At 52.1% G+C, this 27,298-nt stretch overlaps 1 protein-coding gene across 6 annotated transcripts in view; it reads left to right on the forward strand.

Annotated features, from left to right (window-relative positions):
* TNK2 (tyrosine kinase non receptor 2) overlaps positions 1 to 27,298 on the forward strand; it is a 95,966-nt gene that overhangs the window by 24,405 nt on the left and 44,263 nt on the right. For 4 of the 6 annotated variants that reach the window (XM_088131636.1, XM_088131637.1, XM_088131638.1 and 1 more), the window contains 2 exons: positions 25,252 to 25,429; positions 25,692 to 25,762. In XM_088131636.1, coding sequence (XP_087987762.1) covers positions 25,252 to 25,429; positions 25,692 to 25,762 — 249 coding nt within the window. Of the gene's footprint in view, positions 1 to 9,988; positions 10,670 to 25,251; positions 25,430 to 25,691; positions 25,763 to 27,298 lie in introns of those variants that run through there. The other 2 variants (XM_088131634.1, XM_088131635.1) reach the window with 1 other exon arrangement.

Here is a 27,298-nt window from a genome sequence, read left to right on the forward strand (position 1 = left end):
AATGATGCTGGGGGCCCTTTGTGAGCTTGCAGGGGAAACGCAGGATATACATCTAGCAAATAATGCATAATACGGTAGATTATGCCACCGTTATTTATATTTTTTTAAGGGAAACGCAACAAATCTCGCCATTCCGTTTAATCCGCCGGCATGATGTTATACCTTGTCAAAGAACAAAAAACTAAATTCGGGTTTGTTTTTTAACTCTCCGTTTGCAAAAATGCAGAGACCTGCTAGAGGCACCCACGCGATTCAGAAACCCCCAGCGGCCAGCTTCTTGCAGCTCCGGCATTAGGGCCTTGGGTCCGGTCACACCCTCCCTCTCCCTCTCCCTCTCCCTCAGCCAGCCCACCTCACAGGGTTGTTGTTGGGATAAAACGAAAACCGATCCTCCTCCTCAAGCTGCTCCGGGAGAAAAGGCAGGATATAAATGCATATAAGAGATCGTCTTGCCCTGCCTTCTGCCTTAAGAGGTCAGCGAGTCCTTCCAGCCCCTGCAAAGGGACAGGGGTTCCCATTGCGCCATCTTTCTCTTACTCGTCCTAATGGGATTTCCTCTCGGCTTCGGGGGGGCGGGGGGTTCAGGAATTCTGCAAAGCAACGGCCCGGGGCACAGGAGGACTGACGAATCCCGTCTTTCAATCAGCCGTCATCACTCCTGCTTGAAAGCACGGCTGCCTTTTCTTAGACATTCCTTGGATCTGAATCTCCACTTTTAGTCATTCCTGTCTGCTCTCTTTGGGGGCGGGGGGGGCCAGGAGAGCAAGTCGGCCCCGGATCAGCAAATCCGGTGCTTCTCAGCGTAGGCGTTGAGGAGGAGAGCCAGGCTTGCCTGTTTTAGCCAAAACTCAGGAGGCTGGTAGCACCTTTTCAGACCGACAGATTGCATTCCAAGGCACAAGCGTTCACAGTTGTTTTAAGTTGTTATTCTTGCTTTCACCTTTTTCAAATTACTTATACATATTTATTTATTTTTATCTATTTACGCACCCCGTTTATATAGCTGCCGGTCTCAACACAGAGCAACGAAATAATTACTTGCTTAGTTTATACGCACCATTTACAATCTTTAACCTTAAAGAAAGGGAAAATGAAAACAATTAAAAATACAACGTGAAAGTGCAAGCTAAGAAAGGGAAAAAAAATCTACCTTCTGTTTTACACTTATCAGTACCGTGGCAAGAAGCTTTTGTGAATAAAATGTGCTAGTCTGAAAAGGGGTTTCCAGATTCCTCCTGTTTTTCCACCTTGGATCTGGGCTTAAGTTCTTGTGGTTGTTTCTGACTTCTCCATGGACCCAGTGCCCTTCCCCCCTTAATTAATTAATTAATTAATTAATTAATTAATTATTAATCACAATAGCCCTTCTGAATGCTGGCTCAGTGTCTTGCCTGGGGTGGGGAGTCGCTAGGGAAAGGAAAACACAGCCGGAGAATTGCAGAAAGGTCAGCCCAGCTGCACGCAGAGGGAAGCTGTGGCCAAACCGCTTCAGCCTTTGGGATTCCCGGGGGTCAGGGGTGAGGCCCTCCACACCCTGCACCGCTTTCTGTGATGGCTGCTCCCAGTTGGTGCCTGGGGAAGGGAGGGTTTCTCATGGCTCCCACCTTCCTCCGTTCTTCCCCACTGCTCCCACTCAGCCGCCCAGCCACCCGCCCGCCCGCCTGCTCCTCCTCTGCTTCTGCATTTGGACTGGCGGATGGGAGCATTACGTTTTCCTCCACTCCTCCCTGCCTGTTTCTTAGGGGAGCTCCGCTCAGCCTCTCCCCCCAAGTCACTTTGCATTAGCTCAGCCTGGGAGCATCCGCGGGGAGAGGCCTCCCCCTTTGCCATGGCGACAGGATACAGGCTGGCAGGGGACCAGCTGGATGCCTGCAATCAGGAAGAGAAGGGATGCTGCTGCAGCCGCTCACCTCTGGATGGAAGAGGATGTGCCAGGAAGGGCTGACTCACCCTGATGGGAACTCTGGGGCCAAGCGGGCCCCCTAAGGCTTTCTCCGGATGAGATTTGGCCCACCGCCCTCGCTCTGTTCTGAGGCTGGGGATTGTTCACCGGTGGAAATCAAGGTTCCTGCTCCAGCTTCAGCCATTTGTCTTTGCTGGGCAGAATGGGAGAGAAGGCGGATTACCAGCGGCTGGCAAGCGGGGAAGAGGAGGAGACGGAAGGGCTCGGAAGCCCTACTTCTGCCAGCTTTGCAGGCCCCCTGCCTCCAGTGCCCAGGCCCGACGTGTTGGTAGTGCCAGGGCTGAGGGTCAGTATGAGATGGAATGCAATGGCTGGGAATTTGGAGGGGCTTTGTGACTTCCTCATCTCTAATGGGCCCCATTGCTTTTTTTGCAAAAACCCTGCGTCTTGTGCCAGCAGACCCTTGCAATTTCGGAAGTGTTCCTGAGGGGTCCTGTGCCAGCCCTGCAGACAGCAAGGAGATCTTGCTTGCTGGACTGACTATCCCTGCCAGAATGCTCCCGGGTTCAGGGCGGGCTCCCTCCTTCTGTTGCTGCTCTGCATTTCTGGAATAACCCCCACCCAAACCGCCTCTCCCAGTGTGGTCTTCCAGGCACGTTGGACTTCTCCTCTCGGTTGGGGGTTGATGGGAACTGAAGTCCAACGTGGCTGAAGGGCTGCTGAAGATGTTTGGGATGGTACCCTCCCGTTGCCTCTGTTCCACTCCTGACATTGTTTTCCAGAACCTTTCTGCAAAGCTTTTAACTTTATTTCTTCATCTCCCCACCCACTCCCAATTACGTATTTTGGGGTTCTTAATGCTGCTTTTCAAAAGTGAGACTGCATTTGCACCGTCTGCATAATCGGGTCAGGTAAAGACTTAGCTGTATATGGACAAAATACTGAACTGGGTCAAAGTTAACCTGGGTTAGGATTTTTCCTGGGTTAGTGGGTTGTGCAAACAGCCTGATCGGTGAGTTTGTGGCTTGTTTTAATGTTCAAAGCCATCTTACAGATGACTAAAGGTTTTTTTGGTTTTTTTTTAAATAGCACCACGATAGCCTCATGATTGGCTATTTAAAAAAAACATTTCTGAAGTGTAACAAATAACTCCAAAATAACAGGACCGATAATTAAAAATCCCAACATCCCCAAATTACTTCTGCCCGTGAATTCCCCAAAAGTTGAACCTGATTCCCTTCTACCAGGTCCCAAGCAAGGGTTGATTGAACTAAAATGGTTTTTGGGACCTTAAAAGCATAGGATGGAAGGATTACAAGGGATCTTGAAGATCATTTAGTCCAACCTCCTGCTAATTCAGGACTCCATCCTGAAAGATGGCCCTCCAACCATCATGTCCCACAGTCTCTCTCTGCTATGCTAAAAATGGGGGGGGAGGGTTGTCTGTTTCTATCTCTGTGGGGAGGGGCAGAGGATCAGTTGTTGCTCCCCTCCAGATAACACTGTCTTTGGGGCTTTTATTTTGATTTTTTACTGTTTTTATGTATTATCCGCCCAGAGTCATTGGAGCCAGCTCAAGAAACCCAATGGGTTTTTAACGCAAGACAACTCTTAATTGCTAAGAAGGTATTTATAATCCGTTTCACATATAGCCTGCATCTTCATCACCCCCCCATCTCCCCTCCCTTCTCCCCAACCTCACCCCAATCTAAATCCTGCATCAGTCTATCCATTCCATCGCATTGGGGGAAGTGGGCTGCGGCTCATGAAAGCTTTTGCCTTTGAATAAAGTGCATTAGCCAAGAAAGGGGGTAGCAGACTCCTGATTTCTGCCTCCATAAACTGACCTGGCTGTCTTCCTATAATGATTTGGTCTGTGTAATTTTTCCTTTTGAAAAACGAACAGGGAAAAGGCCAGATAGATTTCTTTCGGAGAGTGCCTTGGATTAGAAGTCATAGGATCTTGTTCTCTGCAAATTGAATGTATATGAAGTTGAAATCACATAATGTGCTTAATCTCTGCAGGCTTGTACATGTATCCGTTCACACAACATACTGACCCTGCTTCCTGAATTAACCCTTTTTCAGAGTTTGTGTGATATATTGCATTTGTAAAGTAACCAAGGAGGTTGGATTCACGCAAGCCACTAAGTCACAAAAAACAATCCAAGGTTAGCACAAACTGTGCTTGCTGTTCCCATGCCGCTTTAAGTCTTCTGGTTAAGTATGTTGTGTGAACGTAGGTGCTAGCTGTTTTGCTATGAGCTTTCTGTGGGTGCAAATACTTGATTAAATAATAATCTGGGTTAAATGTAGAGTTCTAATTTAGGAATTTTACTATAGAATATAGGGAGCACAAGCTGGAATCTTCTGACACCCCCAAAATTGAAAGCTGCTGGGTGGAATGGATATCCACTGATATCATTGTCCCTGTTCTTCCTGACTGAGGCAGAGTTTGGGAGAAGAAAATAAGCATTTTAATTTTCTGGCTTGGATACCAAGTCCTTTATATGTGAAAGGAGCTGGGTGACTTGGTGGATCACATGCTGAACATGAGCCAGCAGTGTGATGCAGCTGCAAAAACAGCAAATGCAATCCTTGGTTGCATCACAGAAGTAAATCAAGAGAAGTTTTGTTCCTCTCTCTTTTGATTGATCAGAAAGTGCCTGGAATATTGTATCCAGTTCTGGGCACCCCAGTAGGAAGAAGTGATTGGTTGTCCCATGGGGGTTGGCACCCAGTTTCAGTCTGATTTAATCCTTGGTGGCTCTGCTCTCACAACATGTCTAACACAGTCAGTTCAAGGCACAGGAACGTTCACACAGCATGGATACCGTAAGCCTCGTGGGGTTTTAGCATCAAGTCAGTTCAGTTCGTTTGTCGATGGGCATTTGGAAAACAGGCTAGTAATTCCTTAACCAGGTTAAATGTAGCAGAATGGTGCCACTGTGTCATGCAGACTCAGCCCACTATTAACCAAGGTAAGTGTGTGGGGCAAACCCAGGCTGTGTGTGAGTGTATTTGCCCCCCACACTTTACCGGATTGGTTCGTGCAACACACTAAGCATGAATAGGATTAGCCTTACTTAAAGCACATCTAGCAAAGCAGATCCTACTTCCAAACTTTGGGGGCAGGAGGACAGAGTAGACTAGCCTATGCCATCCCAAGACCCTACAGATGGATTTGACTACAACCCCCATCATGCCTAGCTGGCACAGCCAAAGTCTGGAGCAGAGCATTCCCCGGCCTCTGGGTAGATCGGGGCCTTTACAGGGCCGCATCGGGGTCTGACGGTTGGCATTGTGCAGTGGGGCACTCCCAGCTGACTTAGCGAGGCTCCGAGAACCCGAGGAGGGCAGGTTAGTCCAGATTGTCCTTCTCAAAAGTGTACACAGACGAAAAGGGTGTGAACAGGATGGTCCAGATTCCTCCCAGGTTGACGCTGGGAGGGGGGAAGGCAGTTGGGGAGGGGGGTGTGAGACTGAAAGGAAGCATGGAGAGAGTGCACATTTTTGGACGATTCCCCAAACAGGTAATGCCACTGTGTTTGTCTAAAACGGCAAGAGGGACGCCTGCCTTTCCCTTTCGCCCTCCGTGGCCTGCCTCTTAAGCTTGTCTCTGGAGGCAGAAGGCCTGAATTGGGGAGGGGGCCCCCAGGAGGATTTGGGACTGGAGAAACGATTCCCCCACCTCTTAAGAATTTGGATAGCACCAGAGCTGAGCCATTGGCTGTCAGGCGGGCAGTGAGATGGCAGGTGGATCTCCTCTTCACGTGCTTGTTCTGTGTTTGGGGGGGGGGCTTTTGCTGGGAGACTTTTCGGGTGGATCGGGCCCCTGATTAACTGGGGGACGTGCTGTTTTCTCTATTCCCTTTGAAGCAGGAAAGCTGAACGGGTCTTGGGAAATGAGGTCTCTCCAGTGGCTTTGCTCGTTGGCAGGAATTGATCTTGGTCTGTTTTCGGTAAGAGTCCTCTTAAAATATCCAGTGGTCTGGATGGCGCATCCTGGTCTGGTTTCTGGACAGCCCCTTTCCAAACAAACAAATTGTATTCAAATTATCCAGTAAAACTGGTTCGTCTGAAAAATTGTTAGCAGACTCCTTAGGATTTGGGGAAGATAGCCTGGTGAGTTAATATTACAACCAACCCATCCGGCCTGGAGCCCTTCAGCTCTCTTGGGACTGCAGTTCCCAAAATTCCCAGCCAGCCTCGGGCATTCTGGGAGTTGTATTCCCAGTGCATCTGCAAAGCACTCATTTGGGGAAGGGAGTGTGTGCAGATTACTTCTGCCCAAATTATAACCCTTGTAACTCTTTGAACAGGCCCTTTTATCAAGGTGCGGAAGGCGCTATTTCATTCTTAGAAACGAACCACCGACTCATAGTTTGCAGACATTCTGCAGAGGTTTAGTAGGCCAGGTTTCTGTAGCTTAGGCGCTTCCGCCTCCTAACCCTAACCGTGATTGTGGGAAGGTGGGGGACCACCCAGGTGCCCTTTCTCTTTTGGATTTCATAAAATAATTACAACATTTTTCAGTCAGAAGAGGAAGAAACCCGTGCAGTTACGAATGGCGAGATTGCCTGAAACAAAGGCCGCTTATCCAGCAGAGCTTTTTCCTTGCAAAGAACGTTGTGGCACCCCCAATTTATCTCGCCCGACGACACCCCCCCCATTGGCGCGTGAGCATCTCGCAAAGCTGGTGGCCCTCGTGTCTTGCGTCCTTCCGTCTTGGGACGCCTCCCCTCCCTGGCGAGGACCAGAGACAACATCTGGGCTGCGTCTTAAACAGGAGCCAAGGGCTATTCCTGCCGACTGCTGGCCCGTAGGCGCCTCTGGCTGCAGCTGCAGGAAATTGGGACGCCTGTAATGAGTAGCTGCTGAGAAGGGCAGAGCCTCGGTTCTCCCGCCTTGTTCCCCAAACAGGTTTGGGGGCTGAACTGTGCCGAAAGGGAGGCCCGGCGGAGGAATCCTGCAGCCAGGCTTGCGATAATTAGAGGGAAGCCGAGTGACGTTGGTTCAGCGCAGGTGCAAAGGGAGTGTGCTTTTGCCCCACCTGCCATTCGCCTATGGGGTTTGCTGCCACAAAGAGCGGAAGTGGGCACTGGCTTTATTCGTCAGTCGAAGTTATTAATTAGTTCTTAGCGTGTCATCAGCCCGTTCGATTTCTAGGGACCGGATGCAGAAATGCTCACTATCTTGAGCTATCCTGAGGAATGACTCTTCCAAGGACATCATAGGCATTTTGTCTTCCTTCCCTTCTGCTGCCCTCAGCCTTGCTAAGCATCAGGGGTGCACATGGGCTATGGTCAAAAAAGTCAAGATGGCGGCCACGATGTTGCGATCGAGGCTCCGCCTGTGAAAATCAGCCTGCTGAGATCATAGTTTTTTAGCCCATCGTCTGCTTCTATCGCATATCAAAGTATATGAGTTTCTGCTTGGCGTTCATCGCTTCAGAAGAGCTGTCGGACTCGGTTTAGGGCAGGACCAGCTGGCTGATCCTTCCTGCCCAGAAGCGTGGCTTTGGAGAGCCAGAGGTTGTGCCTGGTAAACAGGAAGACCTTGCTAGCCCCAGGTCGGCGTTCCTCTCCTTCCCCGGCATCCCTTTGCAGAAGCGCTGAGCTTAGATCCGGCCAGCTGTTCTCCCTGGGGTCAGTCTGGAAGACGAGCACAGTGTGGAGGAGCCAGGGCAATGCAGAGGTCGTGCGGTTTTCTCCCTGCTTGGAAAGGAGACAGGCCCATCGCTCTGCCTCCTCCTCCCAGTTGTGCAGACAGGACGGCGAATCAGGGAGGCGTTTGCCCCGTTCGTGCTAGTCCTAAGCAGGATGGGACCCTTCCCACACAGTTCCCAGGAGCTGGGCCAAAGAGGTTCCTGCGGCTTAAAAGCAACATTTAGCGAGTCAGTGGCCTTCGCTGTTTCCTGCTGTTTCTCTCTGTCCAGGAGACAGATTTGGGCTAACCACGGCGGAGCTGTCCCTAAAAGCTTGGTGTGCCATCATAGTTTCTTGCTGGATTCGCACGTGCAAGGTTGAAGCCCTCTGTGATCCGGTGGCTGCCAGCTTAACCTGAATTAACCCGGTTTCTGACTTTGCACGTTGAACCAGAATCTCATCTGGTGAGCTGGATCCACAGAACATGCTAAGCTACGGGAACAAGCCGTGGTGAATACTAGCTGTGCTTAACCTGTCGTGCAAATGCAGCTGCTGAATTTGTCCCTGAGTGTTGTGTGAACACTGCCAGTGGCTCGATTCTTACTTGCAGGGTCTGCTTCAGAAAGCAACGCTAGGAAAGTTCTCCGTAATGGCATTCAGCCTGGGTAAAACGGTACGGGGTTAGGATTTTGCCCTTAGAACTTGCAAGGCTTTGCTCTTACAACCTGACAAAGCTTTTCCTCGTCATTGTTGTTGCTTCCGACAGTAATCTGTTTTTCCACCTCTGCTCTAAACTAAAGCATGAGGCCCGCGTGCGTGCCTGCAGACGTGAGGAAGAAAATCCGTATGGAGCATTTTGACCAGCATCACAACAGAATGACGTGCTTTTGTTCACTTTTACGCTAGTCTTGCCAGTGAGAGATGAGAGAGGGAAGCAGAGTCCAGGACACTGAAGGGGGAACCCTGGAAATTGTCCATTTCCATTTCACTTTCAGTGTCTTTCAGGGGTATATGTTGCCTTTTCAAGTGTGGTGGGTGGGTTTTGTTTTGTTTCGTTCTTGCAATCAAGAGAGAGAGACAGCTGCAGCGAAACTGGCGTTACAGAACCAGGCTGCAGCAGTCAGTGGTCCAGGTCAAATGCATGGAGGTTTACTGGATCAGGGAAACGTGGTTACCCTCATGCAGCCCGCTTAACCCGGTTGCTGAATTAACACCTCTTCTAGAGTTAAAGCACCAAGCTAACTCAGCAGGCAACATGCCCAGGTCTGGAAGCTAATTAAGATTCAAACTAAGCTGTGTTCTTAACCGACCTGGTGATGCGGGTTATGTGAAACAGATATTCGGATAGTCCACCAGTAGCTGCTTCTGCCTGTCCAAGCTGGCATGCTCCAGATCTTTTGGACGACGGTTGGCCTTGATAGCTGGAATCGTAAGCTGGCATTGAGGGTAGGGAAGATCGGCCCATTCTGGCTATTGTCGGCGCTGTAGATCTTTTATATCATCCTCCCCCCGCCGCCCAGTGTGGTGGTGCCAAGCGCTGTCAGCTGGCCAAGCTTGTGCAAGACTTTAATTGCTTATTGAAAGGAGGGGAGCTTTTCAGATTCCCCACACCTCTCTTTGATTCAGAGGGAGATCGATAGAAAGCATGCGTTGGCTACAGCAGCCTTCCCCCGTGCGGTGCACTCTGGCCCATGGCCTTCGCAGGCTAGGGATGATGGAAGCATGAGTCTGACACCCCTGACTTTCCAGAATGGGAAAGTCTGGACTAGAACGGAGGAGAAGCTCAGAAGCAGGAGCCCAAAGGGGTCCAGGAGAGTCCTCCAGAGTAGGAAAATTTCCCGTCTGTTTTTGGCGTCAGGCAAAAGGGGTTCTTTCTGCGCTTTCTTCTCGAGCATCCGGGCTCTGGGTACGCCAGCCCATCTTTCAAAGGCCCTGGAGGCCGATCCGAGGCTTTTCCTGTTTCCCAGCCTGCGCCCTCCGTCCCTGGGAATCTTGGCAGCGGAGACGCTGTCTGCGTCTGTCTCAGCCTCGGAACAAAACCGGGGTGGCTCCTTCCAGCCCTCTTTGCCTGGCAACCTCCGCCTCGCCAGGAGCAAAATAGTCTGTCTGGCTCGGCTGCCTGGGGAAAGGAGGGCGACTCCGACCCTCCCGGCCGGGAGAGGTTCCCTTCGCAGCCTCTCGGAGGAATCTCTCCACCCAGCCAAGGGTGGAGGTGCCTGAGAAGCTGTTTGAAATCCCAGTCAGAGGCCCACAGGAAATTGTCTCTCCGGCCCGCCGTTAAATGTGACCTCTTGGCAGCCGCCCCAAAGAGCATTCCCAGTGAATACCATGGGGTCTGTGTTCCAGGCTGGCGGACAGGCGAGGGAGAGATTCCCCAGGGGCTGACCGGAGGGGAGGGGAGGGGAGGGGAGGATGAAGAACACGCCTGCTCACACGCCAGTCTTGGCCGTGTCCTCTCGGGAAGGGAGCACACAACAAGATTGCTTTGCAAAGAGTCGCCTTCACCCACCCGGCAGGGTTCTGCCCGCTGGAGCTTGGGAAGGCTGGAGGCGCTGGCGCTGGGGACTGCAGACTTCCGCCTCCGAAGTCCCGTGGGCACCGCAGACAGAGATTTTGCACGGTTCGGGCTGGGGGCAAGCGCAGGGAGAGGCCGGCTGGAGGTTTAGGGTTGCAGCTGGAGATCGTCTTGAGGTGGGCCAGCCGGAGAAGGATGGTGCTGCGGGTCAGTTCGCCGATGGATCAGGGTTCGTGCGGCCGCCGTCCCTGCGAGATCTGCCCCTTAGGATGGAAGGGGGGAGCCCTGTGAGGGAATTCTGGAGCTTGCGTGTCTAGATGGATCCTCTCCTTCACCCCCAGGGAAGTCAACACTGGTCCAATGGTCAGGTTTTGGATCTCCAGAGGTTTAGAAGACCTTTAATAACCAGCAGTAGTCAAAGGATTTGGCTGCAGTTTCCCTCGACATCCCCTTCTCCCTTTGGTCGTGGCACCCTCTTCAAGAATTGAGACAGGCAGACGCTTGATAGCAGAGACCGACGTCTCCCTTTGCCCAGCTAAGATGCAACGTTTCGAAGCTTGGCGTCGCTCTTTCCCGTTTCTTTCCCGTTTCCGTGTTTACAAGGTAAGGAAGCCCTGCCAGAAGAGATCACTAGCACCCAAAAACTTGAGCACAGTTTTCTCAGGTTGTCCCCACCGTGCCTTTGGTTGCAGCGTGCAGCTGGGCTGGCTTGCTAGAGTCACCTCCAGCCCTGTTCCGTGGGGACCAAGCTGCGGCACCCCTGTCCTGTGCCAATGGAGTGCACTATGGTGGATTAGATTCAGAAAATTTGCCTCTGGGAATTTAAAACAGGAACGGTTCTTTTGCTCAAGGATCTTCCCAGGATTAATGTCAGTGCTTGCTTTAGAGACCTGAAGAGCCTCTTAGAGGTCAGCTGCATGTGGGGATGTGCAGCCTGGAGAAGCCTGAATCTGCACATCCCCACATGCGCTTGGCAGACCCGTGTGTCCCTTGGCCTTCCTTCATCCGCAGCTGTGGGTTTCCTACATAGGAGGTCAGAATTTGCACCGAAAGAGCAGATTCTGATTCCTGCCAGCCATAAACCCATGGGCTAGGCTAAGCTCAGCCTTCCACAAACAGATGTTCACCAGATATGTTGGAACGGCAATGTTAGGAATTCCCAACTAGCAGAACGCTGGGCATGCTGGCAGTTACACCCCAATCCCGTTGACGGACACTCGCTCGGGAAAGGCTTTGCTTCCTTCTTGCACAAGCTGCTTTCAGCCACTCTCTTAAGTCTCTCAGTGTTGCAATGGAAATCATAGTGACCTGACCTAATTCATCAGAGAACAACACCAAGTGGTGGTTACTCATTGCTTATTTCCTTTCCAGACTCCTATTTTTCTCTCGCCAAAGAGCAATTGGCAAAAGGGTTGTTTTTATGGTTGCAACATCTGGTCTGCAAAGCCGTCAGTGAGGCACCAGGAGGCAGCAAAGAGCAATTCACAGGCTCTCTTGCGCGGACCTCTGGCAGCTGTCCGGATTTGGAAGCGCAGATCTGTTAACCCGTTTGGCTGTGCCGGGCAGCCTCCAAACTCGCTTTGTGGCTGCTTTTGTGCTCGTTCTGGAAATGGAAAAATGTCAACCCTTAAAGAAACAGGATGGAAAAAGGCAGAAAAAGAGAAAGAGGAGCTACTAAAAATATCCCATTAGAAGAAATGCAGTGCAGAGACTTGGCTAGGGGATGTGTTTTGAAGCATTTTGCTTCTACTGTTAGGGGTTTTACACCAGCCCTGCCAAGTAGGTGAGAGGCCCTGTTGCAGATTTAAGAGCAGGCAAAATGGGGAAAAGTGACTTGAGGCTCCTTTGGGAGAAAGAAGGGTATAGAAATAAAATAAATAAAATAAAATAAAACAGTACATCTTACCGAGCCTTTATAAGCATACAGGGAATTTATCCTAAAACTGATGGAGCCCTGAATGTAAAGAGGTTTACTTCCAAGTAGACCAGTGTTTCTCAACCTTGGCAACTTGAAGATGTCTGGACTTCAACTCCCAAGGCTGGCTGGGGAATTCTGGGAGTTGAAGTCCACACATCTTCAAGTTGCCAAGTTTGAGAAACACTAAAACAAGGCTGTGTAAGATGCCTTCGGGGGTCTCTTGGCTGTGGATCTTGCCTGCAATGGAATACGCTTGTTAGGAGTAGGGCTGGATTCGCACAAGATGCTGGAGTGGGTGTCCACAAGGTGGTCAGGAAAGTCGAGGTGGCGGCCACAGTGGTGACACTGAAGCTTCGCTGCTTTTCACGTGCACCTTCGGGCCTTGCACGTTCCTTTGAGCATAGCGGTCATCTTTCATTAACCCTGTTTAGGTTTTTGGCAGGTTGGAACCCAACTAAAGAAACATTTCTGCCCCAGACTATCACTGACACTCGGGCTTCCTGGGAGCACCGGCGTGATCATCGTCACCCACAGATCAGGCCTGAAGGGGTGCTTTGCTCCCCTTTAAAATGGCCGGGTAGCACCCTCACTGGAACTCCTTTTGATTGATGGTGGGGGTAGGGAGAGTCACTCGCGCTCTCTATAGCTGGGCGAAGCGGCCGGTATTTTTAGTTCAAGCCGCATCGCAGAGAATCTGTGTTGTCGTGTTGCAGAGTTAACGCAACCCTTGTCCAGAAATACCAAGCCCCCCTCCAAAAAAAACCCTGAGAGCTAGAAGCAAGGGAGGGGGGAAAAAAGGCAAAGAGGTTGTGCTGGCGTAGTTGCAAGAAGAGCGCAAAATTGGTTCATTCTGTATTTGGGGTAAGAGCGTTGTGCGAATGCGGCTAAGCGTTGCTTCGGAATTATTGTCCTGTTCGGTTCTCCGGTCGGCCATAGACTTGCCTTGTTCAGAAGACGCCCGTGGCCCACATTCCTTGAGTGTGGCTTAGCACACGTCAGTGCCAGTTGCGAGCACAATACAATGCCCCCAGGCGTGCCTGGCCGGGGCACCAAAGTGATCTCTCGGGATCTGTAGCGGAGGAAGGCAGAGCAACTGTACCCCCAGCGTTTCATGGCAAGGGTTTTCAAGCCATCCAGGACCAAACGGAGAGTGTCGGGAATGCTGGCTTGAATCCGCCTCCCTCCTTGCCTCACCAGGATGAGAGATGATGGCGAAGAAGACTGGTGTGTTTTGGGGGCTGGGGTGATGGGGTGGATGGAAAAACCAGGGGTGCTTTTTAGGGCTTGCAACAGAGAGAAAAACCATTTCTCAAGTGTAGGGCACTTTCAAGAGCCTCCAGTTTAACCCCAGTGTGGGCATTGGGGGGTTGTGATCTTGACCCGGTCTCCTGTAACCTGGTCCTAGCTGTTTAGCCAGCATGGCAGCACTGAATCTGGTGTGGTGTCATTTTGGAGAACGCAGACTCCCTGCCCTGTTCCCCCAATCTTGCTGGGTACTCCATGAGCCATTGTGCCAGGCACGTATTGGCAAAGCTTCACTAGGTCAGTGGCTCCCAGTTGCCTGGCAGCGGTGGGCATGGCTTGGGCATTGCAGCCAGTCAGTTTGGGAGCTGTGTCCTAGAATTTCCCGATTTTTAAGCCCAGCGAGTTTTATAGCGGACACTCTACACTTCCATCTTGTTTCTCTGGAGGAATGACTGGGCAGGATTTAGACCAGTGTTTTTCAAACTTGGCAACGTTAAGATGTGTGGACTTCAACTCCCAGAATCCCCCAGCCAGCAAGGCTGGCTGGGGGATTCTGGGAGTTGAAGTCCACACAACGTTGCCAAGTTTGAAAAATACTGATTTAGACTGTGGCCCACAGTTGACCCTGATTTATGGGTCAGAATTGATGCGGGAAGAATAGTTTGACCCAGAATTGCCCAGGACAGTTTTAAGTTCTTACATCCTTGCGGTCCTGGGAACATGTCCTGGGAAATTTTTTTCTTTCTTTTCCTTTTCTATTTCTTTTCCTTTTATCTTCTCACATTGCACCCTTCCTCTTCTTCAGTTAAACCTTTCCTTTGCACCGCCTGCTACGCTTGATTTGGTTAACTTACGTGGGGCTTGCCTTGCACCGGAGTGACGCTGATTTTCGTGATTTGCCCGTGCCACCGGTTCAGTTTCCTTGTGCACCCAGGAAAATGGATTGATTCAGCAGCCGGATGATGTGTGTTGTGGGAACACTGCCCTTGTGTCAGGGATCCGGGGGAACAATTGTTTTCTTTGGGAACGCCAGCCGGAGGGAGGGAGGATTTGTCATTCGGTAGGCCAAGGAGGAGCAGCTGCCGGCCTTGGAAGCCAGACAAACGCGCTTCCAGAATGGGGCCAGATGTTCAACTGGGAGAGCGGTTGAATGGCCCTCAGATGGTGCACGTGCAATTGCAGGCCAGATGCCGAGAGCGGTTTCCGTGAAGCCTTAAACGTTGCAGATCTCCGAATTATGCAAACCGACTTGCTGTAGGAGTGCCGATGGGAAGCTAGCAAGTCAAGGGAGGGAGAGGCTAGCTTGGGCCTCTCTCTGAAGAGCTAGTTTTCTGGGTGCAGGTGGGCCGGTTAAACACATGCAGCCCAGTCCTTCGCTGCTTAATTGGAAAGTAAATCACCCTGAGTTTGCGTATTTATGTAAGAAATTTACAGTATATGACCGCCTGTCTACCAGTGGAATTCTGGGTGGCGAGCAACAACAAAGACATACACAACTTAATAAAACATGCTGAGGGTCTGTAATAAGCCCCTTATCGATATATCCCACATCCACCTGCCACACCCCACTAACGTCCCTGTCCCAAATCCAGGAATCTCCAGCAATTGCACTCAAATCGCTTTCTCTCTCCTTCCTTCCTCCCTTCCTTTTTTCTCCTTCTTTTCATTTCATTTCCCATTTTCTGACAGTCTCTTGGTCCAGCCCCCCTCCTTTGTCCCTGCAGTTCCAGCCTCGCTCCTTGATTAAGTTATTTATCCATTTAACCAAGGAATATGAGGAAAGGAACACGCAACAGGCAAAGAAACACTCACGCAAGGCCCATGTCGAAAATCCCCCTGAGCACATAACAAGACACCCCGCCACACCCCACTAATGCCCCTGCCCCGTGCCTGGGTGGGCTGGCAAGTCTTCACGGCCTTGTGGAAAGCCAGCAGGGTCAGGGCCATCTGTGTCTCCCGGGGGGGCTGTTCCACGGGGCGGGTGCCCAGATCCTTCCTAGTCCCTCCCGCTGACGCTGCTTCACCAAGGGGACCCAGAGCATGTCACCCGTGCAAGATCGGGTGGGACGGACAGAAATCACCGGGAATAGGCGGCTCCACCCGAAACCTGCCCCCGTGCCACGTAGGGCTTTAAAGGTGACAACCAGTGCCTTCAATTGCACCCGGAAGCCCACTGGGAGCCAGTGCAGCTCACATAGCAGCGGCCCCATGGGTGCACCCCATGCTGCACGTGCCAGCGTGTGGTGGAGCAGCTTCCGAATGCTCTTCAAGGGCAGCCCCATGTAGAATGTGTTGCAGTAGTCCAACCGGGAGGGGATTAGGGCAGGAGTGACTGTGAGCAGTGCCTCCTGATCTAGGAACGGGCACAACTGGGTACAAGTCACAAGTCCAGGAGGACCCCAGATTGCACACCAATTCTGCCTGGAGGAGTGTTCCATCATCCAGAGTTAATGATGGAGGATCACTACAGGTAGTCCTCGCTTGCTGACTGTCTTGTTAAGCAACAGTTTGAAGTTATAACTGTTGCAGTGATTGCCATTTGGGTACTTCACAACTGGCTTACGACAAGCCAAGTTAATGGAGAACAAAGGAGTAAAATTTTAAGTCGCGGTCCGTGATGTTTCACTTAACAACCAAAGCAGAAGTGAGGTCGTAAGCCTTTTGCGGTCACATGATGTTTTGCTTAGCAACTGCAGGGCTTAGTGACGGAGTTGCCGGTCCCAATTGTGGTCGCTAAGCGAGGACTACCTGTAGATACAGAGCTCCTGAAACCCCCGTCCACTCCGTCTTGTCAGGGTTGAGCCAAAGCTGGTTCCTCTCCATCCAGACACCGGGAAACCGTCTCGTGGCCTTGCTCGGGCAGCCTGGGGCAGTGACGTAGAGCTGCAAGTCGTCTGATCCTGTGCTGACAGATGGCCTCATGTAGGTGTTCAATGGGGATGGGGAGAGAGATGAGCCCTGTGGCACCCTGCAAAGTTCAGTGGGCTTTTCTCACCAGGGGGGCTGGAGACCGAGGGCAGGAGTTGAGAGAACTGCAGATCGGTCCGTGATACTCGATGGTTGTGTTCACACAACCCATTGAACCTGATTACTACACTGAACCATTTTCTGAGCTTACACCAACACAGTGAGCCATTAAGTCACCCGAGGGAAGGGGCAGGGCTAAACTGCAAAAAAACCACAAACCAAAGTTCAATCTAATCCAAGTTAGCAATCTGTGCATTTCCAGCTACCTGTTTAACTTGCTTAACTGTGGTTAAGCAAGTGGTGTGGCTGCAGCCGGTTTGGTTCAAGTACAAGCAGAAGCCGCCTTGTGCGGGTTGCGTGAGCCCGGGACGCACGCCTTCCAAGAGGAGTCTGGTCGATTAAGCATTTGCAGCCTTGCCTTCGAGCGGACTCAGTTTAGGCCCCATCCGTCCAAAGAGAGCCTCGGCCAACCGCCAAGCCCCCCGTTTGTCTGGATTCAGTATGAACTTGTTATGCCTCAACCCAATTTAAGCCGGGACCAGCCAAGAAAAATGGAACTAGGAGGTCCTCCGTTCTCTCACTCCTGGACTCATCTTGAAAAGCGAAACCAGGCCAAATTGAGTGAGTGCTTGGATGGGAGACAACCAGGTGATCCCAGAGCTGTAGACCAGCTGGGAAAGTATGAAAGTAAATTAAAATCCAGAAGGTAGCAATGATAAAGCCCTTCCAAATTGCTGCCAAGGAAACTAAAATTCCATGTGGTGCAAGGAGACCTTACCTTTCTGTTTAAATGCTTGTTTCTTTGAGACACTGTGGATAACCAAACCCTGTTGGAGTGCTGCACGCAAACCCGGCCTGTTTCAAATGTCACGAGCATCGAACATGAAAACGAAGCCTAAGATAAACTCTATCCTATGCTTTCCACACACAACTGGGCAGCGCTGCAGCGTGGTCTTAAATAAGGTTAGGTTTGGGTTAAGCACCGTTTCTACCCAGTTGCAAGAAAGCTGAATGCTCGCACTGGGGCGTTTGCGAGGGCAGGGCGACGGGTCTGCTGTTTGTGCACAGCTGTGTCTCCTTTCCCCATCCCTCCTCTCCTCCCTCCCTCCCCCTCAATTCTTCCCGACCCCCCTTTGCATTTCTGACTGCTCCAGACCACCTCCTTCAGATGTGTTCCCAGGACCCCAAGGTTGCAGTTTCCTCCAAAATCACACCGTCCCCTTTCTGCCGAGCTGCCCTGATGCAGAATCCAGATTTCGCTTGGCACAAGCTCTTCCCAACCGCTGGCCTCACTCGTGGCCTCCGAGTGACCGGGGGACGTATGTGGAATCGCTCGGAGCGAGAACAGAAGCCTTGCTTGTCACCCACACGTGCCACTGGGGTGCTGGGAAGCTGGCCAGGAGACCCACTCCGGTTGGATGGAGATCGGGGCTAATGAAGGTGCCAGCTGCTGCTTCCTTTCGCGCCAGCCCCTGTGGCACGCAGACCCAGCCACGGGGGTGGGGGTGGGAGGCAGGCCATGGGGGGCTGGCTGGGACATAGGGAGCAGGCTTCCTCTCCGTAGGACAGGATCTGAGCCGTTTCGGGTTGCTCTGTTGTTCTTTTTCGCAAGCGGCTTTTAGATCCCAACTGTGTTTTTCTCTCGCACATGCAGAGAAGCTGCTTTGCACAACACATTCAAGTTGCTTCTTCAATGCTTAAGGTGCAAACCTTTAAATTTCATTTTCTGGGTTGGCCCAATGCACCGAACTCCAGAGTAAGTTAGGAAGTTGGATTCACTTGGGCAGGAGAAAGTAAACATAGCGGGTTGTGTGAATTCACGTGCTCAGCTTCTCCCTGACCTCCTCATGTTGGTCCCACAAAACCCAACACCGTGTTAACTTCGTAGTTTCTGTCACCTCCCGACCATGGATGGATCCGAAAGTTTCCCCCCTGCTTTGGGGGGCTCATCCGCCAGGGAATCGGGGATGGGCAACTGATTTCGTGAGGCTTTTATTTAAATCTCAGAAGCCCAGTTCAACCCAAGGCAGTTTTCACCATCCTGGGACCATCCAGAGTTGTGGGGGTTACTGTTCCCAGAATTCCATGCTGCCTGGGGGAATTCTGGGAGCTGGAGTTCCAGGATATCTGGACTGCATGTTAATGGTTGAGCCATAAACCGAAAACAAGATTTCCTATTCTGTAGTAGCACGTGGGGTTCATGGGTTCAGAAAGCACCCAGCAGGCCGATCTGCAGAGTTTGGATGTAAACCTCTGTTAGATATTAGTTCAGCCCTCTTGCCTCATTCTTTCTGCACCCGTGTTCTCTAGGATTTTGTGGGTTTTTTTGGAGTGGGGCAGCTATAACAAATCCAATAAATAACAATAATTGTAAGACAGTCACATGAGCATTCATCCAAGTTCAGACAGTGGCACAACACCCAGTACCAGGACAGATGGGAACAGCCTATTAATTCCATAAACAGATGGACAGATATAGATAAAGGTCTCTACCCAGTTGCCAACGGAGAGAATTGCAGAATGCAATTAAACATGCATTTATTAAATTAAAAAATGTTACTGTCAAGCAGAGTCATTCTAAGGTGTTTGGGAGTAGTTCAAAAGGGTCAAGATAGTGGCTGCCCCTGTGCAGTGAAAGCCCGCCATCTTGACTTTTTTGACCCCTTCCCCATGGACACCCTTCTTTGGGCCATCCCATCCTCCTTGACCAACCCTTGCCTCCCAACTGCTCTGCCCAGAGAGTCCAGGGTCCCCCAGAAGCAGCATCTGCCATGGAAGGTGAGAGTGGTGGGTATTGCAGAGGGTGGCACTGCGTGGTGCCAGGACCCAGGGGCACCAGCTGCACAGCCTGGCTGCCCAGGCCCCCCCGGTTGTCAGAAGGCCCTCTGGGCCACGAGGTGGCCACTGCTTTTCCGTGGTCCTGGTGGGCCTCAGCCTCAGCCTCTGCAAAGGGCCGTGCGTTCACAGCCTCTGCTTCATGCAGACTCAGAGCGTTAAGCTGGGTGAGTCATTCCTTTTTCTTCAATTAATTTTTATTAAGGTGTTTGCAAAGTAAAAGCAATGCAGATTTAAAGAAAAAAGCAAGTAAAGTAAAAGAAAAGTGATAAGTAAATAGGAAAGAAAAAGAAAGATAAAAAGAAGCAGCTTCTGATCTTCTTTACAGCAGTTATAAATGCATTTACATTTTATCCTTTCTCTCTAAAGTTATATCATGGCTCCCTTCTTTCCATATTCTACCCTTTCTAATCACCAGACCCATAAATCACAAGTTCATTTTTTCTGCTTTCAGCAAAAAGTCCATAAAGGGTGTCCAGTCACCAACAAATGCAGTTATTGCTTTTTCCCTGATCAAACGAGTCAATTTGGCCCTCTCTGCAGATTCTGTCATCTTCACCAACCGTTCCTCCACGGCGGGTGTTTCAGAGTCTTTCCGTCTTTGTACGTCTAATAATCTCACTCTGGGTGCCTCATGTCTAAACCGTGTAGCCTCCCTTTCTTCCAAAGCTGGACATCTCCCGCTTAGGGGCTGGCCACGTTCCTGCAGGGTCAGCGTGGATTACGATGGAGAAGACAAGGTTAGGGAGGCCTCTTCCAACCCAAAAAGCAGGTCTGGATGCTTTGCGGCTGTTGAGTCTCTGGCTGCTTCCACAGGAGAGGTTTATTCTGTAGTCAACCTGCTCTAGTTGTTGCATTTTCCAGAAACCACAGTGGGGCCTTCCAAATGAATTAATCTGGACTTCATGCCCACCTCTGTGAGATCTGCTTGATGACAGTACGGAAGTGATTTGTCTTTTTTCTTATGGGATGTTTCCTGACTTCCCAATCTAGCTCACAGCCCTGGGATCTCCTGGTGGTCTCCCATCCAAGTGTCCGTCCCCCCCCCCCCGGTCCATCCTTTGCTTCTTGATATCAGCCACAGATGGCTCAGTGCTGCCCCCTGGCTGGAGTGCCTTTTGTGTTTCCCACCATTTTAGCTGTTTTCTCTTCCAAAGTAATTTCATGTGAAAGAATCATTGCCCAGGGCCGTTTTGATTGGCAGAGCTGGGAGCCATCTGCCTGGAAGAGCCCCAGAAGCCGCTTGGGAAGGGTGGCACATGACAACACCTTGCAGCGTTTCTGCAGGGTCACCCTGGTACCTGCAATGCCAACGTGGCTTGTTCCAGATGCTTGTGTGTTTGGGATGTGGCCCTCAAAAAAACGTGTTTGCAAAAAGGTGCCTAGGCCCACACTCCTCATGTTGCATTGCTCCATTCATTGGGCTGCCTATATTTGCTCTGGGTTTTCAGATGTTCTTCCGGAAAAACAACATTAATTTGTGCAAGTGGTTTTTCATGTCAATGCCAAGACTTACGTGGGTGGGATGAGATGCTAAGAACACTGTGCCAGGTTTTCCAGCAATCCTCTTTCTGTTAAAATACTGGTTCCAGGGACAGCACGCGCTTTAAAGTGACTCCTCAGTGGCACGTGGGCCGGGTCCCTCCACCCCCGCCCCATTGCTGCTAAATTCACAGAGAGCTGACCCTGCTTTTGAACGACGGGGGGGCAGGGGGATGTCCCGTCCTGCTCTCTCGTTATTGCCCTGTCATTGGACAAAGATGCTTCTGCAGAAGGACACCCCCAGAAAAGGGGCCGAGGTCTGCCCCAGTTGCTTGCCAGTGGAGTGGTGGGTCCAGGAGTCGAAGGATTCTCCCTCTCGTGGGCATCTGGGGGAGGCGTGGGAGGGAAGTGACCTCACGTGCCTCATGACATCATTGTGCAAAGGAGGCACGTGACAGCATAGTGGCTGTGCTTGGGAGCGCCCCTGGTGACTTCTCCGTGGCTTCACCTTCACTCCTCCCGGGTTGCCCTGCCTCCTGGTTTTTATCTCAAGCGCGCCCTTGTACCCAGGCGGCCCCTCGTGCTCCTCCTCTGGTGGCCAGGCGTTTGGAATGGCCGCCTGTCCTCCTTCGGAGCTGTCCTCGTTCTCTTCTCGCCTTCATGTCCCCCTGCCCAAACCTCAGCCCCTTAATTTTGGTGATGCTTTTTTCTACTTAGCGTTCAAAAAGTCCTTAATTGACGTCCAGCTAATAACTGTTTGTTATTTTTAGCATCTACCGTTTGCACTCCTTTAGGAGAAGGAATAGGTGATGCTGAAGATGACGTTGGTAATGAGCTCTTGTGGCTATTGTTGATGTTGTTGTTACTGGCTGACGGCCCCTAAATATTGTGGGCAGAGGCACCGCATTTCTTTCCTTAGCTGATGTTCTACAGCAGCCTACCCCAACTGGATTTCGCAGAATTTCCTGGCTTTGTTTGCGAGGGACTTCTGGGAATTGAAGTCCAGTACATCTGAAGGACAGCTAAGTGGGAAGGCCACTCTTCCTTAAATCCACCTCTGGTGGATTGTGGGGTGTGTGGGTGGATGGCCGGATGGATGGAGGGCCCCCTAACCAGGGAAACCGGAGGCTGGATGGAAGGGAAGTGGCGGCTCTGGGGGGGTTCGGGTGGGTTATACCATTCAGGTGGTGACGGGGAGGGGCAGTTATGACAGGAGCCAGAGGGTGGGCCACTCTGGGGGGAGGCGCCCTGGTGTTTGCTGCCGGTGGCGTGTTCGGCCCTCTGGCCTCAGACCCAGGCCCCGGGCAGCGGATCCACGGCGGCCCTGGCTTCCGGCTGCTGCTGCTTAACGCCAGGGCAGTCAACAGCAAGCCCCCCCCCGATAGGTGGTCTGATCACCGAGGAGCGGGCCGACCTGGCGGGCATCACCGAGACCTGGCTGGGCCCTGAAGGGGGGCGCCCCTTTCGGAAGTGTGCCCGGCCGGGTTTACGGTTTGGCACCAGCCGAGACCCCAGGGCAGGGGAGGAGGGGGCGGTGGTCATCCGGGAGCCTCTGCTGGCCTTCGGGGCGCTGCTCCTCAAGTGGCCACCCGGAGACCCTGTTCCTGAAGCTGGGCTCGCGAGCACAGCTGGGAGCGTTGCCGCTGTGCCAGCCTCCCTGCCTGGGCTGCTGGAGGCCGTCTCGGGGCTGGCGGTGGAGTTCCCAGGCTGATGGTGCTGGGGGACCTTAACCTGCCGTCCCCGGGATGTGCCTCGGAGGCCGCCCAGGAGTTCATGGCCGCCCTGGCGCCCAGGGGCATGTCCCAGATTATTCGCGACCCGACGCGGGACAGCAGCCTCACGCCGGACTTGTCTTTCTTGTCCGAGCAGTGGCCGTGCGATCTGAAGGGGGAATTACAGCTGTTCCCCCGTCATGCTCCGATCACGCCCTGGTGGCCTTGAGATCCTCTTGTGCCGCCCCCTCCGCGGGGAGGCGGGACCCATCCGACTGGTCCCCCCCCTGCGACTGATGGACCCAACGGGGTTCGAGAGGGGGCTGGGGGTCATACCCGAGATCTGCGGCACGGTCCAGCGGGGGCCCTGGCCGCCACCTGGAATAGGAAGGTGGCCGAGGCCTTGGACCAGATCACGCCCGTGCGACCCCTCTTGACCCATCGAGCCTGATGCTCCCCATGGTTCACGGAGGAGCTGAGGGGTCTGAAAAGGATTCAGAGACATCTGGAGCACCGCTGGAGGAAAACAAGGACCGAATCCGACCGAACACCGGTTAGAGCCGCTATTAAGGCCTACCTTGTGGCGGTGAGAGCAGCAAAACGCCAACATTTCTCCGCTCTTATTGCATCCACAGAATGCCGCCCAGCGGCCCTGTTTAAGATCACCCGATCTCTTTTGGGAAAGGGGGGCCCAGTGACCCACCTACGGGGCCACGTGGAGGAGTTTTCTGGGCATCTGGAGGATAAAATCGCTTGGATCCATTCCCAGTTGGATGCCAAGCGTGGGGCATTACCTTACCCTGATATTTACCCTGTTATCTGGGAACAGTTTGACCCTGTTGGACCTGAGGAAGTGGGCAGGGTCCTCCGGGCTGTAGATGCCACCACCTGTCGGTTAGATCCATGCCCCTCCTGGCTGGTCAAGGCAGCTCGGTGGGTGACGTGTGGGTGGGTCCAGGCGATGGTGAATTCATCCTCGAGAGAGGGAGCGTTTCCAGCGGCCTTTAAAGAGGCACTGGTGCACCCCCTCCTCAAGAAACCATCATGGGATCCCACCGTACTGGACAATTTTCGCCAGTCTCTCACCTTCCCCTTTTAGGGAAGGTGGTTGAGAAGGGGGTGGCGTTGCAGCTCCAGAGGACCCTGGATGAAACGGATTACCTGGACCCTTTCCAGTCGGGTTTCAGGCCCGGATTTGGGACTGAACCAGCATCGGTCGCACGCTTGGATGATCTCTGGGGGGAGCAGGATGGGGGTAGAGCATCCATCCTGGCTCTTCTTGACCTCTCGGCGGCTTTCGATAGCATCGACCATGGTATCCTTTTGGGTCGGCTGCAGGAGTTGGGGCTGGGTGGCACAGTTCTGCGCTGGTTCACCTCCTTCCTCCAAGGCCGGTCCCAATCGGTGGTGATGGGGGGTGAGAGGTCCCATCCCCTCCTCTGTGGGGTGCCGCAGGGCTCGGTGCCTCCCCTGCTCCTCTTTAACATCCACACGAAGCCGCTGGGCGAGATCATCTGCCACCGTGGGATGAGGTATCATCAGTATGCGGATGATCCCAGTTACACATCTCCATCCCTGGTGATCTGAGTGATGCCGTGACCGCCCTTTCGCGGTGCCTGGAGGCTGTGGGGGCCTGGATGGGGACCAACAGGCTCCAGCTGAACCCTGGTAAGACGGAGTGGCTGTGGGTTGGGGTTCCTCTGTATCCAGGAGTTTACCATCTTTGGTTCTGGATGGGGTGGCACTGCCCCAGACAGACCCGGTGTGTAACCTGGGGGTCCTCCTGGACTCACGGCTCCTGCTCGAAGAGCCAGGTGGCAGCTGTGGCCAGGAGGGCCTTTGTTCAACCACGTGTTGTGCACCAGTTACAGCCCTTTCCTGGATCAGGAGTCCCTCCGGTCAGTCACTCAGGCCCTGGTCATCTCCCTCATAGACTATTGCAGTGCGCTGTACATGGGGCTACCCTTGAAAAGTATCCAGAAGCTTCAGCTGGTTCAAAATGGAGCCGTGCGGGAGATTTTAGACAGCCCAAGGATGGCACGTTACACCGTTGCTACGTGAGCTGCATTGGGTCCCAGTTTGCTTCCGGGTCCAATTCAAGGTGTCAGTTGTCACCTTTAAAGCCCTACATGGCATGGGACCAGGTTACCTGAGGGACCATCTCACCCCGTTATATCCACCCGTCCCACCTGGTCAGGCAGGGAGGGTCTGCTGCGGACCCCATCGATGAAAGAATGTCGACTGACGGGGCCCAGAAGGAGAGCCTTCTCTGCCGTGGCCCCCACCCTATGAAATACTCTCCCCCCAGAGGTGGGGCAGGCCCCAAGTCTCTTGTCCTTCCGGAAAGCAGTCAAGACCTGGCTCTGCCAACTGGCATGGGGCGCAAAAAAGGGCAACCAGCCCTGAGGGTGGCTGGCACCTTGAAGATGCTCCCACGTGTTAACATCTTATTGACCATCAACATCTTGGACGATGTTATTTGTGTACGTGTTTGGTTTTTATTCTATTTTTATTGTATTTTAATATTTACTGCTGTTCTATTCTGAACCGCCCAGAGTCACTTTTTGTGAGATGGGTGGTATCTAAACTAGATAGATAGATAGATAGATAGATAGATAGATAGATAGATAGATAGATAGATAGAAAAAAAAAAGAAAAAGAAAAAGAAAAAGAAAGAATCAGGAGGGGAGCGTTGGTGAGAAAATGAGCAGTTTCACCACGGAAGGTGAGGTCATCCGGAACATCTGTAGGGTTCCGCCAACAAGGCTGGGCAGTTGCGTAATAATAAAAGCTCGTCCAGAAGCACTCTAGGAGGATGTATGTATGACAGAGACGGTCGTATCGTTAGCCCGGCTTGCGTGTGCCTCTGCTTCTTCTCCTGCTCCTGCATGCATTTTTTGGCAGCTCCTCCAGAGGGTTCAGGAGAAGCCGATGTTCCTGGAGGAGCACTTTCGCTTCAAACCAGGCCCAGCGGTCCCCGCTGATGGTTCGCCTGCCTGACGGGGCTCTTCTCTCTTCCTTTTCAGAAGCTGAGCTGTGGCATGCAGGCCGATGAAGGCACAGACTGGCTACTGGAGCTATTGACCGAAGTCCAGCTTCAGCAGTACTTCCTTCGGATCCGCGATGACCTCAACGTCACTCGCCTGTCGCACTTTGAGTATGTTAAGAATGAGGACTTGGAGAAAATCGGAATGGGGCGGCCGGGTGAGTGACCCTCAGCTCGTCCCACATCTCTGGGCCTGGCAACTTTGCAAAATCAGGTGGAAGGGAGGAATGAAGGCAGTAGATCACCATTTTTAAATCAGAGCTCTCGCAGCACCATCCTTCTGTAACGTTGGTGGAATTGCCTGTCCCCAAAAACTTCTAATGTGGAGGTATTCTTGTGGAGCAATACGTGGAATGAAACATCAGGGAGAAGAGTTGATGTCCTCCTGGTTAAGTGGCTCCTTGTTTTTTGCTTTCACAGGCCAGAGGCGCCTCTGGGAGGCCGTGAAGAGGAGGAAAGCTGTGTGTAAACGGAAGTCCTGGATGAGCAAGGTGAGAGAGGGGCTCATGAACACTAGAAACCTGCTGAATCTTTTTTTTTTTTTAAAAAAAAGGTTTATAAAACTGTCTTGAACGAGGGCCCCATTGGACAAGATGCAGGAGTCACAGTAATGTATGAGAAAGGAACTAGTCCTGAAGAAAGGCAAGCAGGATTGGACCTGCTCTGGTTAGTCCTGGGATGGGTCACCACGAGGAAATCCCAGGACTGCAGAGTAGCTCAGGAAGTTGAAACTACACTCTCAAAAAAGGCAAGGGCAAACAAGATCTGTTGCCAAGAAAATGATGTGGTCAAGGACAGAAGCTGAGCCTAACTCAATCCTTACGAAGTGAATTATCGCCCTTCCTTAACTGAAACATAACTATGGTTTGCTGTGAATTTGACCAGTAATGTCAGAAGCAGGGGGAAGGGGTTGTTCCAGCTCTTTCTTTGTAACTTGGAAACTGACTTCCCCAGTGGGCACCCGTCAAATGAGGACTCCAGTGCCTAGGATTCCCAGCCCAGTGGCTGAATCTTGGCTGAGCAGTCTGGGAAATGCAATCCTGGTTCAGGTTAGGAAATGATGCTATTAAAACATTTACTCTATTCCAGTGTTGTCCAAACTTGGCCACTTTAAGATGAGTGGACTTCATGCTGGCTGGGGAATTCTGGGAGTTGAAGTCCACTCATCTTAAAGTGGCCAAGTTTGGACAACACTGCTCTATGCCCTTTCATCAAAGGTTGTTGAGGTGGCACACAATTGTTTTCTGCCCTGGGCGAATAGGAAGCTCGACTTGATAGAGCTTAACTCTGTTTTTCTTTCTTTGCTCGTGAGAACGTTTTTGGGAAATTTCCTGATCTTTACATGCAATATCCTGGGCTTGGACTCATTTCTCACAGGTAGTCCTCACTTAACGACCATTCGTTCAGCAACCATTCGAAGTTATGGTGCCATTGAACAAATGGTACTTATATGTGGTCCCCAAAGTTAGACTGGTTGCAGTGCCCCTGCGATCACATGATCAAAATTCAGGCATTTGGCAACCCGCCTGCACTTATGGCCACGGGGCACTTCAACTCCTCCCTGCCTGTCTCCCTCCTATCTCTGCCCTTTTCGCCACCCTGCACAGTCTCAGCTGACTGCCACCGGGCCTTTACTTCAGCCCCAGTGCCGCCACTGTCGAGGAGTGCCGCCTAAAGCTCCGCGCCATGGCCAGCCACCCCAGCGCCACAGTGCAAAGCTCCCGGTGCCCCACACTCTGCAGGCCCTGCCACCCTCAGATGACCTTCACTGCCACCTTCTTCCCACTGCTGACGAGGTGTGTCCAGCCCTTCTCGCAATGCTTCGGAAAGCCTCTGGAAAGCTTCTGAGGCCTTCTGAAGCATTGCGAGAAAGGCGTACGCAATTTGGAGAACGGCACGAGCGGCCTGGGGAACTCTGGGAGTCGAAGTCCGCACATCTTAAAGTTGCCGAGGTTGAGAAACGCTGATCTAATGAATTAAATCCATATGTTCATTCGGACTAATCAAAAGGGCCCAGAAAGAAAACA

This window comes from Python bivittatus, unplaced genomic scaffold (genome assembly GCF_059951505.1).
Source record: "Python bivittatus isolate LINGU-HERP-01145 unplaced genomic scaffold, Pbiv_v1 ctg000980_np1212, whole genome shotgun sequence".
NCBI lineage: Eukaryota > Metazoa > Chordata > Lepidosauria > Squamata > Pythonidae > Python > Python bivittatus.